At 35.6% G+C, this 19,164-nt stretch overlaps 1 protein-coding gene across 1 annotated transcript in view; it reads right to left on the bottom strand.

Moving 5' to 3' along the window:
* Positions 1-19,164, bottom strand: part of Pde3b (phosphodiesterase 3B) — a 131,430-nt gene continuing 112,266 nt past the window's right edge. Inside the window, exons 11-16 of the mRNA XM_034487275.3 lie at positions 17,670-17,783; positions 11,696-11,895; positions 7,670-7,873; positions 6,103-6,264; positions 3,639-3,900; positions 1-2,552 (exon numbers count right to left, since the gene is read on the bottom strand). Coding sequence (XP_034343166.1) covers positions 2,338-2,552; positions 3,639-3,900; positions 6,103-6,264; positions 7,670-7,873; positions 11,696-11,895; positions 17,670-17,783 — 1,157 coding nt within the window. The 3' untranslated portion in view covers positions 1-2,337. The remainder of the gene's footprint in view (positions 2,553-3,638; positions 3,901-6,102; positions 6,265-7,669; positions 7,874-11,695; positions 11,896-17,669; positions 17,784-19,164) is intronic.

Genomic DNA, 19,164 nt, shown 5'->3' with positions numbered 1-19,164 from the left:
CACAGATCTTTACAATTTAATATATATTTATATTACCAATGAATTACAGTAGCAGATTTCTGATAAAATCCTAATTAAAAATAATCTGATTCTACAGCAAGCAAAATAAAAAAATATGAGCTAGAAGTTCATGTGGTAGAATGTTCACACAGCAGGCTAGTGGCACTCAATTCTATCTCCAACAAACCACAGAAAGATTTATAATGTTTATAAAAATTCCTCAGGTAGGACTCCACCTAACAATAGTATGTATATATTTAATATATTCTCATACTCATGACTTGCAATCATGATATTTACATTTTTGCATAGATTATTTTAATAATTTTAATGTCTTAGGGATGATTCCATTTATATTTACTAAACAAGGGTTAAATAATTTAAGGATTATTTTCAGATGAGTTCCCAGTAACATTTTTAGAAGAAAAATGTACTTCTTCAAGAAGACAAAATTTAAAAATAAATTATTCCAATATGAACTTTAAATAACATAAGTTTATAGACTTGATTCTGATAATACATGCCATACATGTATGAACTTAAACACACTTATATATTGTTTTCTGTAGGAAAGAAAGCAACAGAATAAATACATTTGCATAGGATATAAAACATATTTTAGAGAAATATACATACTGGATTATATAAATGCAAACTCAACAGACTATCAGTTAAAATTTTATTACTTAGTAATATATGGTGGGACCAGATTACAAATGACGTGGTGGTGGTATCAGAAGTGATAGGAAGGAACTCAGCATTCAAGATGTTTAATAAATAAAGTGTAGTGATTCATTAAAATGGTACCTGCAGGATCAAAAATACCAGTACTCCAATTGATCTTTAACTGCTGCCTTGTAGACAACCCAAATATCTTATGCAGGTAAGAAATTCCAGCATCACACTATACAGGAACTACTGTGAAAACTGACAGTTAACTGTGCACAAAGTTCAATGGCTCCAAAATATTGTATGGTCTTAAAGGATAATGAGAAATCAGTTTAACATCTTGGTATCATTTTTGTTGCTTTGAATAACTTCAAAAAATTTTCATAACTAGGGGACATAGCTGCACTCTAATGAGGTTATATAAACATAAATGTGGTCTGTTTTCTTAGTAAATTATTTATGTATATGCATTTATTGAATTATTTATTGAACTATTCATAGCATTTTTATGTAAAAATTATTATGCATTCCCATCATGTACTTTACTTTAAAATTCAGTCTTTCTGTGGAGCTGTAGTATACTGCATAGTGTGTCATCTCTGCCATGTACTTTTGAAGCAGAAAGATATTAACAACAAAAAATGTCAGTTTTACTATAACCAGACAAAATACAAGACACCTAAGACACATATATAAAGATAACTAATTATTTAGGCAATACCTTCAATGGGATTAGTTTCATTTGATTTTCCATTAAGGCAAAGATAGCCATCTCCTTTTTATTGGCTTTAATTAAAATAAAATGGTGTTTATTTCATAAAAGGTAACATCAATATTAGGACAATGTTTTTTTTCTGGCAAATCTATGCCATGTTTATAATGTTTAAAATTACTTATCCTGAGTAAGAATAAAAATAACAATTTTGAATAAAGCTCCTTCATTGTTAAACACTTTTAAAATTCAACCATGGAACAAAATCAGTAAGAATAGAATTCAGATTTCTGATGTCCACAGCAAACCTAAATACTTTAGACAGAAATAAAACACATAAGTAGATTATACACAACAATAAAAAGCATCAGAAATTGATGCATCTGGGTTTTGTTAAGTATAACAAAGGTCCTCAGTCCTTCATGGATGAAACTAGGAGAACCACACTGAACAGTGTACTGCCAGGAGCAGAAATCACTCAGAAAGGCCACAATGAATTCCTTTTTGGATTAAGCACAGAGGTTTGTTTCTTGCCCCATACCACCCCCAAACAAAGATATATTTGGAAATACAAGATGAATCCTGTTTTCATAAAAGAATTACGGGCACTTGGAAAACTGAAGTCACTTAACTTTTCAGTTTTAGCCCTCCCTCCCCCTCATCATGAGAAATAAGAGCTCACTACCCAGCAAAGCAGCATTAGGACACACTATTTACACACCAGTGAAGGCTTGAGGAAGGCTTTGCAGCAAGAGTCAACTGCAGCAAGCTCTAACAATCAGTCTCTAGTTTGTAATGAAAGTGCTTAGGAGTGAGAACTGCCAGGGTAGCAAGGATCCTCTCACAGTATTATTAAGGCCTGTCCACATGGGAATTGTCAGTTGAGAATCAGTACAGTGAGCATTGGGTAATGACCCTGGGAATCACCCCAGGCTTCTTCAGCATGAGTTTTCTTTTCATTCAAACATTTGTTCTTCCTCTTCATCTGCTTCTTCAATAACCTGAATCTCATCTGCCTGAGGTAAGGAGGCATTATCCACCTGCAGTTTTTTCCCCTCAGCTTTACATTTTTCTTCTTCTTCTATGATTTCCTTCCATATCTTGTGGTTTTCAGTGAGGTGGTGCATTAGTTGGCAAAATATTCGCCGCCTGCCTTTCCTTCTTTGTGGTTCTGTGAAATTTAAAACAAACATTTATACCAAAGCAAATAAAACCCAATCACCCGTTCAATAAATGCCTAAGTACCCACTCTAGTCTAGTTACGAAAGCTCTAAGGTTATAAATATGTTATCCACACTATGGAAACCACATCCTAAACAGAACAAAGCTCTAAGTGACAGGGGAGGTTCTGGAGAGAAACAAAAGAGAGACAAGGGAAAGAGAATACTGGGTTAGAAAAGAAGCTGGAATTTAAGATGAAAATCGTAATAATCCCAAGTTAAAAATCAGTTTATAGTGTCTTAATGTAGTAAATTAAATGTAATTAACAGCATTCTGGGGAGCATCATTTTGAGTCAGTCAACTGACCCCAAGTTGGCATAAGATTCTTCTCTGCCTTGCTAACCCTAAACACAAGGCATTTGTGTCAGAAGTGGGTAGAGGTACTTATACAAGTAGAGCCCACTGAAGAACACTGGCTAGAGGACAGCATCAACAGAGAAGTATCTCCACTAAATAAAAGCAAAATTTCCATTGTGTTATAGTTCTGATTCTTAGTGATCTTAAAAAAAAATAAGTGTCTAGCTAGGTATACTTTAAATCTTTAAAATAAAGAGGAAGTGGCATTTCATTAACAGTTTCAAGGACAAGATTTAATTTTCCACTTAATTTCATTGTCTTATTCAGAAAAATTTGTTGCCATATAACTCTTAATATTCTTAATATTAAAACCTTGGTCTGTTCTCAGAGCCAAGGGCCCCGTTCTCCTTTTCTCCCCACTGCCTTCATCTCTCTCCCACTCCCCAGCTGTTCTGATGTCTGAAGAGGGTGAGATGAGGAGTCCAACTGCTAGGACTCACTTCAGAGATGTTCAGATGAGCATTCGCTGGAGGACAGCATCTTGGAAAATGCTTCTTTCATTAAATAAGAGTCTCCACTGTACTACAGAAGTAACACAGTACCAGCATTCTGCAGTTTTCCTAAACCTGACTGTTCAACCTGAACACTCAACATATCTGTACCTAAGATGTAAAAATCTAAATCTAAATTAAATGAACATTTGTAATTAGTAGCAACAAACAAAACATAGTTTCCTTACTAGGATTTAGATTGTCTTCTGTTTCTTCATCATCTGAATCTAACTCTTCACCATCATCACCATCATCATCATCATCACTTTCTGTATCATCACCCTCTTCTGCTTCTATCCACTGACCAGGCAGCAAGCCAGCAGCATCATAGGAGTTACACAGGGGCCCCACAATGTGGGTGATAAAAGATTCTTGAAGTTTTGCTAGTTGAGGAGAAGAACGGTCCATGAAGGGACTAATGGGTAGACCCAGGGTTGCTTCTTCATCTCCCTGAGAATTTCAAAAAGAAAAATGCATCTATAGATATTAGAAATATAAACTGTTAAGGTTTACTGTTAATATTATCTTGAGGGCTTTTTCCTTTTATTTATTTTTCTTATTTTGAGAAAAGAACCTCTCTACATAAGCCTGGCTACCCAGGAACTTGCTCTGTAGACCAGGCTGGTCTTGAATTCACAGGGATCCACCTGGCTATGCCTCCTGAGTCCTGGGAGTAAAGGTATGTGTCACCACACCTGGTATCTTGAGATTTTTAAAAACACAGTCTACATCAAAATAGTCTTTCCACAAAACGTGGATGACTTGGTGACTACTGTCAGGAAGGAGTGTGGCCTGATGGGCATGTCAGCTGATGCTCCTCCATCAGCTGCCGCAGAGGGGAGAAGTCACTTTATCTTTTCTTCATTTGAGAACTCTTAAAAATGTATTCTCATTCTGTTTATATGAACTAGTACAGTTGATATTTACTGAACAGGGAAGATATATATTTTAAAGTAAATAGTAATAATTTTACTCTCAACCTCCAACATTCTGTAATATCAACATTAATAGTTTATAATTAATAAATTCTAAATTATTTGATTTGGAGTAATAAATGATGGTTTAACATGTAATTTGCATCTTTCTATTCTAATCCTCAATGATAACAGGTTACACAGTGTGGTAACTTCCAAGGGTGTGCCAAAGACAATGTACCTTTGCAATATAACATGGAGTAAATATGCATGATCCAACAAGCTCAATGTCATTACTCCTATTTTCTAGGCCGAGAAATTTTAACTTTGTAAACATTTTGAGTATTCATGGCTATTAGGGCCAAGGATTCCAAAGGAATATAGTACAGTGGGTGATATTTGGTATTTTAAAGAGCATTAAATTCGTTTTGTAGGATAATCATCTTTTTTTAACATTATGGGGAACCACCCTCTCAAAATGGTACAGACTCTGTGAATGGGTAAGAATCTTATAAAGCCAAGACTTTAAAACATATAAAAGAATAGTATGTTCATAATTCATCTTAGAAAACCACTTAGAACTTCTGAATTCACATCTATCCTTTATTTTATGTCAGGACTTCTGCTCCCTTAGATGCTTGTAATGTAAGGACAGTCTTTCTATAACAAACTTGAAAATGTCTTTTGATGATTATGTTCTGATAAGACCATAAAATCCCTTAAAAACTACCTCATTTGGTCCTTTCCCACTTCCTACCAGAAGCTATCAACTGAAAAGCTCAACTTTAGCATCTTATAACAGCGTTTAAGAACTACTTTCTTCAGTAGCTTCCTGTCTGTACTGTTTCATTTTGGGGCATTACAGAACCTTCAATGTCTCTTATTCTCAGTTATGAGTCTGCAGTAATCAAATTACTGGCTATTGGGAGTTTGACCATGCTCTGATGAGGATACGGGCAACACAAATTGCACTTAGTGGGGTTTGGGGTTTTTTTTTTTTTGGTTTTGTTTTTTTGTTTTTGGTTGGTTGGTTGGTTGGTTGGTTGGTTGGTTGGTTGGTTGGTTGGTTGGTTTGTGGCAAAAGGGTGGGAGGGTGGGCCTGGGAGGAATGAGAAGCAAGTATAATAGGGTGCATTGTATGAAATCTCCAAATAAGTAATAAAAATATTATGTTGGAGAAGAAAAAAACCTACTTTGTTTGGAAATCAACTGTTTTAAGGGACAGATTCTCAGGTTGAAAGCAACCTTGGAGACTGGAGTCTATCTTTATCTATCCAGCCAAAAGTTTAATTAACTTATTTCAGACAAATAATAAGGTATGTATTTTTGTTTGCTACTTTAAATGTTAGTATTAGTAGTTAGAGAGATGGTTCAGTGATTAAAAGCACTGGCTGTTCTTTCAAAGGACCTCAGTTCAATTCTCAGCACCCACATGGTGGCTTAGAACCACATGTAATTCTAGTTCCAGTAGATCTAAAGTCTTCTGATAATTACGAGCACCAGGCACACACATGATGCACAGACATACAGATATAGGCAAAACATCCAAATGCATAAAGTAAATAACAAAATATTAGCAGGAAAGCTAGAACTGAGAAACACTAAGAGCTAGGGTCCACACAACACTGAGCCCCTTTCAGGGCAACTCTTACACTTCCTGGAGCAATCAAAGTCCCCAGAGGTGCTTTCTTCATATGGCAGCTCTTCAAAATCCCAACAATCTCATGTTTCATCTTACCTGCTCATAAAATTCATTTACAATGCCTTCTGTCCATCTCAAATGTAGATCCCGATCTTTGGCTGGGCCGTTGATATCTGCTAATTTGATGCACACCTGGCAGACTAAGAGGCGATCGTTTTCACTGCTCCATTCTATACCATTACTATTTACATCGTTGGCCTATTTTGGACAAACAGAATTGTTTTAGGTTCTGAGGACACAGAGTTGCTAACATTTGTTTGTTCTTACCAACCACCTTAAAATTGTTTTCTTTCCAAAGGATAGAGAGAAATTTCAATAAACGCTTCCTTAAAATCAGAATATACTATAAATATGGACCTATGTGGTAAAATGTTCTACTGAAGTAGTAATAAGATTATCTTTCAAAGGCAGCATAGCTTTTTATTTTAAAAAAAAGCCAACTTTGATTTCATTATTTGTAATTATCACAGAAAATAGAAAATGTATATGTATATATGTGTATATATAAATGTAATATATATTAAATGTATGTACATATGAATCTATAAATCATAAGAATTGTAACTATTTCTACCTAAAAGAAAGGGCACTTAAAAGAACTAAGGAAAAAAATGGGTTCTAGCAGCAACAGGTTCAAAGACACAAGTCTTAGAAGCTCAACTCATGTCTAAATCTGAACTCACAAGGACACTAACTTAGCATTTAACCTATTCAGGTCCATTTCTGTCTCTATCAAGAATTGGTGGCAATCTTGTCATACAACTCCATAAAGATAAATAAACATTGTCTGGCCAATAATAAAGGCTAAGTAAATATTAGATAGTATTATTTAAGTAAGTGAAATTATCATTATTAGTTGGGCACATTAAGTATACTTTTTACTTCTTCTTAGAGGAATCAGCACTTCCTGTTAGCCAAAAATAAAGACACAGGGTATAATTCTTTCAAGAAAGCAAAGAAATGATCCCCAATTTTTTTCTACTCCATGGGACATAGTGCCATTATCATTGTTGTCAGAACAGATTAGTGATTCTAGACTCCACAGTGAATATAGATTCTCTAAGTGGAGGGGCCTTGAGCTGATCTTCCCAATTCCACAGCACAGAGACTAAATATATATGGCAGTTTTAATAGATATTTTGGGGATTAGGAATGATTTGTCAAACAGAAGAAAAGAGACACTGCTCTTCTGCCAGGTTAGCAGCAGAAAATTACTAACACAAAGGTGTGAAAGGTGTGGCAGGGTAAACATAAACTACATCTTAGAAACACAACTTTAATCTCATGTCTCACTTGGCACTGAGTCATTCAGATGTCGCTATGAACATGTTGGATAAATTATTTGGTTTGTTACTGTATGAAAAAAACCACAATAAAATTCATCTACTTATCAAAAGAAAGCATAGTAAGCAACCATATTTTAAGACATATTGACATCATAAAGTTTATTTAAAATAGTACAATAATATTATTTAATATCAGCTATTTATTCTTACATCGTATGTAATATAATTCCAGCTTAACATTAAAAACCACTTTCCATCTGTAACACTAACAACAATTTCTCCCTTTTTAAAATCAGGCACTACTTTACATAACAAACCTTGGCATTGAATTCAGCAAGGAAATCAAAATGTTTTTTGAGATCTGTAGCAAGGATTGCTTCTATGACTAAAAACCGAAAACGCTTGAATTCCATGTGATCAAGGTTAAGGAGGAAGTTGTATTCTGGGCGAGAAAGATACAGATTCCAAGCTGATGCAGCATGATGATTTTCTAGAACAGATCTGTCATTGTATAAAACTGCCTAAAAAGAATAAAGAAAAATGAGACATGCATCTCACACAGGAGCTTTTATCACTCACAGTCAGAAATAGGTCAGAACGGTGAATACCTACTACAAAATGAGGCATATTACCAGGATTTTAATATCTATGATGAAAGGTTAAGATTTTAAATATATAGACCAAAGTGCAAAGAGGCTAAGGACACCTATTCCTCTGATGTGCACATCTAAAATACTTGTCCTTAAATACTCTGCAACACCATGATGCCTCCCAAGCGATAGGAAAGTGGTGTTTCTGAAGTAAATATTCAAGTTGTAAAGCTTCTAATAAAAAATTCATTGGGCTACAGGGTTAGGGTACAATTCTGTTCTGCAACAGCATTAGCATTAACTAAAGAAGAAGTGATGCCCAAGTGTGCCTGAGGACTTAGTCTGTGTTCCCATCCCGACACAGTGCCTGAGTAGGAAGGGACAAATAAGCATGTAACAGGTGCCGTCACAAATCTCCTGGATTCAACTGTAGGAGCTTGCTTTTCTCTACCTCATACCAGTGCGAGTCCCTGAGGGGCATTCAGAACCAGTAGAATATAGAATTTCTAATGCTTCTACTAGCTCTAAAAACTAAACACTTTCAAAATTACTAAAGAAGCAGTAACTAATTTTTAAAAAAATCCATGTCAAGTTGTGTCAAAGGGCAGGGATTAAAAAGCAGAAACAAAACTTTATTCTTCTTTTCCTGGTCCTTACTACCTAATAGGAAAGGAAGACAGATAACCCGAGGAAGCAGTATCAGGAGAAATACTTGTGAGCTTGATTCCTACACCTGTTATCTGAAAATTAGAGCCTAGATGTGAGCATGCCTGCATGACACATTAGATCACTTTATAAAACCGAGCGATTGAAGCTGTTATGAGCTACATACAAGCTTCTTATCGACCTTCAGATAACGTCTAAGCATCATAAGCTCCCTACAAAGGCTTTACTCCAAAGTATGAGTAAACATGAGGGGACAATTTATATTAAACAGTGTTGATGAATTCATGCTTAATTTAATGATGATTGATAAGTTATCAACTCCACCGTATCAAAAAGTAACAAAACTCCCAGATCATTAAAATACACTGTTCATAGGCCAGTGAAATGGCTCAGCAGGTCGGGTGTTTATTACCCAAGCCTCATGACCTAGTTCAATCCCTGGAACCTGCATAAAATAGAAGTATAAAAATGAGCCCCTTAGATTTGTTTTCCCCTTCCTTACACACATCATACACTCAGTAATATTTTTAATACATGTTCACTGGGTATTATCTGAAGCTAGCTTGCCAATGACTTTAAAAACTCTTGGAGGGCCATGGCAGTAAAATAAAAGATTAAGTTCCTAGTTCCTTTATCATTCAGACTGTCCTTTGAAATTACTAAAAGAAGTAAAAATGAACACAAAAATCAGAATCAATATCAGCATCTACATATAATCCTCCTACTAGAAACCTCAAATACACAGGAAAAAGTAAGAACAGGTTGTGCCAAGCCTAAGTCACTGTTGTGTTGTAAACAGCTTTTCTCTGGTTTCATGCTGAGTGCTGGGTCTCTGAAGAAGAAACTCCAAGAATGTAAATGACAGTGGGTGGAGGTCTGTACCCTAGCTGAGTGCCACCTGCTACATTTCTATATTGAGAACTATTTCGTCTGGAGTACTGATGCCCATACTAGTAACTCATCCTCTCCAAGCAGCTTCCTGGAATATTTTAAGAGATGAATCTTCTGCCTGAAGGTAAGTGCAGGACTTAAGTACTGGGCATGCCTTTGGAAAGGAATGTTGGATGCCAATTCTTCCTGTCTTTTTCACATGCTAGTTTCCTTAACACAGGAGTTTTGCTTCACTACACTCTCCTCACCATGAGTTACATCCACACAGGCCCAAAAGCAATGTGACTCCCTGGCCTTGTAAATGGAAACTTCTAAAATGATGAACCAAAATAAACCATTCCTTTAAAAATGATGATTGCTTTAGTTTTATCAGAGTAACAAAAAATTTTTAGAGACATCCTTTTAATATGTTGTCTCTTTTTACCCTTAATAGCACAATTTTTTGTTCTAGTGGAAAACTTTGTATGTTATACATACTTATTAATGTGGATGGGTAAACATGTGCCTACAACTGCACGTGAAAGCCAGAAGTTGCTAGCGTCTTTTCTTGATCACTTTCTATCTTTATTTTTTGTTGACAGTCCCTCAATGAACGCTCTGAAGCTCATTGTTTGGATAGACCAGCTAGTCAATGAACTTAAGGGGTGCCTCACTAGCCCTCCCTTGCCCAGTTCTGGGGTTTAAGAACATGGCCATGTTGTCCAGCTTCTTAACATGAGTTCTAAAGATCTTAACTTAATTCCTCATGATTTGGACACAGACACTTTTAAAAGGTGAGCCCTCTCCCAGGCCCAGAGGGATAAACTTCTATCTTCATTCACACAGCTCAGGAACAAGTGGGCAACCAGAAATCAAACACAAGCCTCCTGGCATCAGATCTAGTGCTTTTCCAAAGAATTGTGATTTGCCAAAAAAGTAAGTCAATCGAAGTCATGTGGAGGTTAGAATGGCCTCTGAATTTGTAGAATGCATATATGTAACCTTGGGCAGGTAGTTTCTCCCATATAACACTTACAAAATGAGCAAATCTTATACTTATATTCTCATATTCTCCTCTCCCCCCATCTCTCTCTCTCCCTCTCCCCCCCCCCACACACACACACACACACACACACACACTTCAACTTGAGATTAAAAGAATTTATCTTCTATATTTATAACAGTTGGCCTGATTGTACAAGACAGATAAAAAGAAGAATAGAAAATGGCTACAAATGATAAAAGGAACTAAGATTAAAACAGAGTACTAAAGTAAAGACAGATGAATTCATCAATAACAGTAACAGGTCTCTATGTAAGGCATATGGTTAGAAACATATGTATAACATTGCAGCAATCTCCAATAAAAACAAATATCTCAAACCACATTAAATTCTTCTAAAAACCATGTGTAGTTCCAAGTTCTCATGTATAAAGCTATAGCAGTAACAGTATTCATATTGGAAATTCATACTACTTTAGACTATGATGTGACCCTAAAATAGTTTGATACTTTATTAGCTATATTCCTTCCATATAAAATACTACAACAAAATAAATTGTTGTCTATCTTTTTATTACATTTGTATTTCCATATTTGTTTATGTGAGATAAGGATGCATGTGTATGCCATGGCACGTGTGGAGGTCTGTAGACAGCTTGTGTTAACTGGTTCTCTCTTCCTATCAAGTAGGCCTCAGAGATTAAACTCAGGTTGTCATGCTTGGAGGAAGGTGCCTTTATCTGGTAAGGCACCTCGCTAATTCAAGAAAAAATACTGTTAGTACACTAAGATGTTCACAGCTAAACAACAGAAGGTAAAAATATTAAGATAAATCATAGGAGAAAAATGGAAAGAACAAACCATTACGGCTCTCCTTAGCCATTACAAATTTTAGCCATACTATGGACCCAGTCAGAAAGAACAAAGATCCAACCAGAGGTTTATCAATTTGATAAAAGACAAAATATTTCAATAATGATCTAGAATTCAAGAAACATGTAGTTATTTCATAAAACTATTTTTTTTTTACAGCTAAAGAAACTAATTTTTCAAAATTCCCTTAGCATTCAACATCATGTGTTTTCATCAATGAATTACAATGAAGGGTTTACTAAAAACATGACTACAAGAAAGACAGATTATAAAGTGATAAACAATGGGTTATAAACATTTTTTTGGAACTATTCTCAAGCTTCTGAAAAATTCTTTCCTACCTGAGGTGCATTTGTAGCCACTAGAAAGGCATTTGTTCTTCCTGGGTGATCATAATCGTGCATGGCGGCTGCCACATACAAAGCCATCAATTCTAATGCAGGAATGTTTGAAGATAGGCAGCCATAACTCATATCTGGAATACAGCAACTCTTCGAAGAAATGTAAGCAATCTGTCCAGAACTAAGTCTACCATCTGAATCTGTGTGGCAATAAATAGTAAACAAACATTAGCATGTAACTTCCTGACAATTACGCTAAGGATGGAATTTCACATCAGTAGTATCAGTATTAATTTATTGAAATTAAATAGACTCAAAGGACTTAAGAATATACTTTCTCATCGTTTATCTTGCAGTACATTAGAGCATTCTGACACCAGGTTGATGCTGTCTTACTCAGACTAATAAATGAATACAAACTGTAAGTTCATAATTTTCTAAACATTTGTTTTTAAGGGCTAAACATAGTAGTCACACAAAATACTAGCACCAAGAAGAAGTAGACAAAGTCCCGCCCATAACCAAGAAGTTACTTGTAATTAAAGCCTCCTGGGAAAGGGAAAAATCAATTTTCTCCAACGGAGTATACCAATCACACTCCAGGACAGGCCCCATGCCCAAGGGTAGTTAACTAAAACACAAACTATATTTGGGGGGGGGGGGGCTGTATCTGTGCACACACGCGTGCATGATGTCTTGTTACCTTTTCTCTGATTTTCTTTTTTCAATGTTTGTTTTTATTTTCTTTTTGTTATGTTTCTTGTTTTTTTTTGGGGGGGGGGACAAGTAGTTGGGTAGGTAGGGAGGTGAGGAGGATTTGGGAGGAAGTAGGGGAGGGGAAAGAATATGATTAAAATATATTGAATGAAAAAATATATAGTAGATATAGAAAGGGATCTAAATGGATAAAACTTGGGAATAAAATTTGATTCAAAAACAATATGAACACAGGGGAATTTAATGTATTACCAAACTAAGCTAAGTAGAGATGCTACTTTTCAAAACTCATCCAGAAGAATTATTTCACTTTCTGCACTGACTACAATTTCTCTTCCCCTTCATCTTCCTCCCATGTGGCTCTTTACAATGGAACAGAACAAAAAGTATGATGAACACACAAGGCCTGAAAAACAAAACTACTTGGGTACCACTCCTCAGTTTCCTTCTGAAAGAAACAGTGTGTTCTCCCCTCTGTGATTCTGGTCCCTAGCACTTCACTAACTGCCCCTGTGTCTTTATATTAGCTAAGACTAAATGACCAAGCTATCACTGTTGCTAAAAAGATTGGAAGAAATTACATATATAAAATGTATTATAGTAGGCAGCATATAAAATACAAGATAAGAGATATGGGATGTCCTCAGTAGTGTTCATCAGTTAGAAATACGTCTTGTCAAAGTCCAAATGATTTCTTTATCATAATTTGAGTCAATATATCACAAGAATTTTTATCACAATGACTTTAATGCACAAATGATAATTTAATTTTACAGTGTTCATTATTTTTATACTGTTTTCAATATATATTAAGTTTTAGAAAACTGTACTCTTAACGCTCCTTACAACTGTTAAAAACAGTTAAATATATGGACATGGATTATGTAGGCAAACTGCTATTAGCAAGACTTTAATATCAGGTCAATACCTTGAACATTTCCCTGTGTTACAGCCATCATGGATACCCCCTTAAATTATAAGCTAAATGTTAAAAATCAAAAATGGCACAATATATCCCTATTAAACTAAAAAATTAGTCAAGAATAGTGATGCAGGCCTATCTTTGAACATGACAGCACTGTGAAGTTCAAGGACCATCTTGAGTACATAAGATACTGTGTTAAAACAAAAACAAAAGTGTAAAAAGTGAAACAAAACAAAAACACAGTAATTACCTAAAGCTTAGACAGTAGGTTCTTGATAACAGCAGTACATATAAATTTGACAGAAACTTAACATTTGTTGAGGTCCACACTGCCCCACGCTTGGGGGCCACCATGTTGCGGACTGCACTGCCCCACGCTTTGGGGCTAAGTGCTCTGGTCCAAGGGAATCAGACAATAGGGTCTAGCAAGAGAGAGAGTGGGGATGAAGTGGAAGAATGGAGAGAAAACAGGGCATGTGATCAAGTTTCTAGTCTCTTGTCTCCTTTATTGCAAGGAAATCCTGGGTATTTATAAGCACAAGCAGGGGAATACAGCTGAAGACACTACCACGTGCTTTGCAGCTGGGGACACTAAACAGCAAAACAAGATATGTGGGATAAACAAGATGTTTATCAGAGTGTGCTCAGCCGTTGTAGGCTGTTGAAAACAAGTCTCTTGTCAGGGTATATGGCTCGAGATGGCTGTAAAGATGATACCTGCTTTCTGCTAGGAGTCGGCTCCCAACAAACATTAAGAAGGAAATGTTTTACAAATTGTTCTGCAGATTCAACACTATATATAATCAAAATCCAGGCTGACTTTTTGAGCATAAAAATGTAAACTGAATATACAATTAATGTAGAAATATAAGAGACTGAATGGCCAAAATCACCTCAAAGGAAAACATAGAACACTACAACACTGAGAATTCATACTTCCTAATTTCAAAGCTTACTGCACAGTTCAAGTGATAAAGACATGTGGTGCTATTATAGAGATAAACACAAATAAAATAAAACTGAAAGTCCAGTTTGATGCTTCTGGTTACTGACTTTCATCCAGGATGCAAAGAGACCACTGAGAAACGGCTATGCACTATATATGACACTGGGGACTTCCTCACATGTTAACTCATGTTAGTAACATTTTTAAAAGGTAAACTCACTGATGTCATAGCATTTAGGAGTCCACTATATTTAAAATGTATGAAGAACTCTTTAGTAGATGCTACCAAGAACTCAGGACTGTAGCTCAGTAGAATGTTTGACTAGCACCCACAAGGTCCTCAGTTCTTTTCCTAACACTACAAAAAAGAAAGACATAGACAGACAGACAGACAGACAGACAGACAGACATAAGAGAGACAGACAGAGAAACAAACAAAAATTGTACTGAGACAATTGGATATTGACACACAAAATAATATTGTCCTCTTTGTTATACCTCATCTCAGAATTACCTACAAATAGGTCACTAATCTAAGCTGAACTGTAAGAATTATTAAATGCTTTAAAGAAAATATATACTCCCATGATCTTAACCAAAACACACAAAAAAAAGCATGAGTAAAACATAAAAAATTAGATGTATTTCAGGGCATCGGAAAAAATATGTTGGTCACTGGCTCAGAAAACACACTACATCTTGTGTGATAGTCCTCCAATTCAAAAAAAAAAAAAATGTTTATACCCAACAAGTGCCACATCGGAGTTTGTAATGTGCCATCCCATCATTAACACAATCTAACTTTGTGGTGGTAAGATTTTGGAGAGATCAATAATTTCTATGGACATAAGTTCCTTGAGATAGCTTTTGTTTTATATAAGAAAATGAGTTATTAACCTGGCATAGTACTGTCTATAATAACATAATAAATAAATCACCTAGTGAATTCATTAATGATGACAGTGAAGGCAACTCGGTATCTGAGATAAGAATGCTTTATCAGCCCCATGTAGTGGTGCACACCTTTAATCCCAGCATTCTGGAGGCAGAGGCAGGCAGATTTCTGAGTTTGAGACCAACCTTGTCTATAGAATTCCAAGATAGTCAGGGCTACACAGAGAAACCCTGTCTCAAAAAAACCAAACCAACAAAAAACCCAAAACCAACAACAGAAGAATGTTTTATGTTCCATAAAAAAAAGGATCCACTGTGATAAACCTACCACTAGACATGGCTGGATCCCCCAGGGGATGGTGTCAAACTGTGGACTTATCTTTAGTCTCTATTATCAGCATTGTGAATATTCTCAGCAGAGAACGGAGCCAAGCCAATAAGAGAAAGCTCATGACACTGAGTCCACACACATACATGCTTTACTCTTACTATGTCTGCTGTTGTATTTATAAGCCTACTGGATGAGAACTGGAGTAGACAAGGGGAGAGACTGATAACTATCATGGGAAGGCATCACTTTGTCCAGTTGATTACTGAAAACCTCCACAGTAAATACTATTAGGTAATTTTGTCAAGTTTCTCATGGAGAAGAAGCCGGTTTGCTACCTGCTCACATAGAAAGTTAATATCCCCATTCAGCACCCTCTCTGGAAGATCAACACAGACCTCCCCTACAACTCCTTCTTGCTAATTTTTAAATCCTTTTCTTGCTAACACTGTTAGCCTCTGTCTATAGATCCTTTCTCTAAACTTTTCTTTTTTTAGACCAAGTGAACAAGTCTCTTCTTAATGCTGTGTTCATTGGTAAATTTTAACTTTCCCTGTTATCCAATCAATGGACTCCCTTGTCTGAGCCTATAAAGTTATATTCATATATTTTCAGAAGGCAAAGATCCATCTGTAAGCCTGGCCTTTTGGTCCTCCTTCAGTTAGCTGGTTCCAGAAACTTTCCCATCAAGCTATAAATAGGGACAAAGAATGAAAGGATCAGAGGGTCCTAAGTCATTATGAGCATATCGTAGTAACTTAGTTTCCATGGCCACTTTTCAAAAGGCGCCAGAATAAAGTAATAATCTAGGAACCAAAAGGGAAGGGCTATCTGAGGACGACAGCTTGATTTCATCTAAAATGTTACAGATTTATACATTATAATTCTTATTCAGTGATCTACAGAGGCTCCATAAAAGAAACTCATCTGCAAAAGACACCATGAACACAGCTAGATTGGCCGGTCATCTTGATATGCAACTTACACAAGTGGAAAACATTTCATATGAGTTTTCATATTCTGGGTATCACATAAAATCCACGTCCTTAAGTGTTAAAGGATTGTGGCAGGGTATTGAGGTGGAATTAATATTCAGATGTGGTAAATTTGCCATCAGAACTCCAAGATCCCTCTAGGTACAGATTTTCAAATTCATCAGCTGTCCACTATTTTGCAGGGGAAATCTCAGTAGAGCTTAGACCCCTCCCTAGAAAACTCTGCTGAGTAGAGAAACCATTTTGTTCTTCCCTACATCGGTTTCTCTCTCTCTCCCTCCTTTCTTCTCTCTCACCGACTCTGGATCAATCTGTCCCTCTAGCATCCGAACTTACCCTTACTGAGCATCTAGGATATTCTTTATATTCGTTGCTTTAAGAGTGTGAGTATGTGTGTGTGTGTGTGTACACTCATGAGTGTAGTGTCTGCCAAGGCCAAAAGAAGTCAAAAGGTCCCTTGGAACTAGATTGTGAGCCAACCAACAGGAGAGCTAAAAGATAAATCTGAGTCCTCTGGAAGAACAGCAGGAGCTCTTAACTGCTGAGCTCTCTCCAGCACACATTCATTACTTCTTAGTCAGCAGAAGCTACTCAACATTATCTCCCCAATATTACAAGTAAGATGAAAACAGGCTACAGAATGTGCAACTCTGTACTCCATACAAACTGTTCTCTGGTACATCTATTTTACTAAAGTATTTCATGACTATAAGTTCAAGTAAGAGATACAGAAACTTTATAATGCATGAAGCTATTTAAACAGTGGTATTAACTTTTTGAAACATAATTTACAATGCTTGCATTTTAAATATTACTTAAATACCCCTATGAAAATTTTAAATGTGTTCTTTTTGTTTGATATTATTGTGTATACATGTATATACATAGTAGACATGAAACAAAAATTATCAAAATATCCAAGATAATGGCTGGCTATCTTAGTAGACTGAGAAGAGGAGTATATTACATACAGTAGTTCTGGATCATGATCTAGATGGTAACAAGTTTAAAATTTTATGTCACATTAAGCATTGTAACTTACACAATCTTTTATGTGTCCCAAAGTTTACTTAAAGAAATTTTTTAGAGATTAGATGCACTTATACAAGACAGCTTAATTTATTATTTCTAGTTACATAATTAAAATAAAAATTTGTAGGAGGAAGTACCTGCTTTGGTTTCTGTTTCGAGGTTATTATGGATCTGCTGTAAGCCAGGAATTGGTCGTGTTGTCAAATACCAAACAGCATGTAGGACATCTGTGGCGTGCACACGATTGTGATCTGAAGTTAACAAAATACTTTATTATAGCATCATTCTGTTTAGGTTTGGCATAAGACATTTGAAAGTAAAATTTTTTTTCTAGTTATACTATATCCCAACAAGTAAGGTATTTCTCACAATTTTATTTTAAGATATTCTGATATATTAAAAGGTATTATTTTATAAGGTTTCAACTAAAATATAAAAACATAGTAAAAGCCCAAAGAATACACAGGGAAGACAAAGATAATTGAAAGGTATTAAAAAAATTACTGAGATTTCTATTGTGTTGATTTTATGACATGGTGTCTGGATTACGGAGACACAATATAAAATAGTTTGGGGAACAAGAAGATAACCCAGTGGGTAAGATCACTTCCTGTGTAGGAATGATCTAAATTCAGATTCCTATATCCAAGTGAAAATCTGGGCAGAACTGTATGTAAACTACAATTTTAGTGCTTGGTTGGGGTGCTGGGGAAGGGGCTGAGATAATGAGGATAAATGGAGCTTCCCTGTCTCCAACATAGATATAGGTTCAGTAAGAGACCCTTTTTCAAAGAGAGTGATACAGAGGACACCCTAAGTCATCTTCAGTCTTTCTGTGTGTACAACAATGTGCACCTATACACACAAACAAACACACACACACACACACACACACACACATTTTGCTCAATGAAGAGCTATATATTCTATATACCTATGTTTTGGCAAAAAAATGAGAAATACTAATTCTTATGTTTCCTATAAAGATTAAATGGAAATGAAAGCTTGACACACTTTAAACTATAAAGCAGTTATTATTAAGTTAATTTAGGGATAATTTACTTTGTATGTGTTCATATGGGGGGGAACCACAGAAAGGTCTAACACAAAAAAAATATTTCGTATTAGAAATTCAAATTATATCCAGTACAAAAAATTAAAAATCATTCCACAAGTACAAAATTTAAAATAGAAAACTGTAAGTTTTAAATATTTTTAAATGAACAATTTTCTGATACTGTTGATTTAACATTCATAAATACTTAAAAACATAAGGCACACAAGTGATTATATATATATACATATATATATGTATATATATATACATATACATACACACACATACACAAACACATACACACTGGGCTTGTTCAGTCAGTAAACTGTTTCTTTTGCAACCACAAAAACTTGAGCCCTAAAACTCAGATTTAAAAAAAAAAAAAAGCCAGCCCAATGGTGTATACTTGCAAACTTAATGCTGGGGCAGACAGGGACAGAAAAATCCTTGGGACTCACTGGCTAGCCAGCCTGGCCTACTTGCTGAGCTCCAGGAAAAAGTAGACCTCAGTTAAAATTTGTCCTACATATGCATGTGCACACCTGCAACACAAGTGCATGTACATATACATGCAC

This window comes from Arvicanthis niloticus, chromosome 1 (assembly GCF_011762505.2).
Source record: "Arvicanthis niloticus isolate mArvNil1 chromosome 1, mArvNil1.pat.X, whole genome shotgun sequence".
NCBI classification, from domain to species: Eukaryota; Metazoa; Chordata; class Mammalia; order Rodentia; family Muridae; genus Arvicanthis; species Arvicanthis niloticus.
This window is presented reverse-complemented; position numbering and strand designations above follow the sequence as displayed.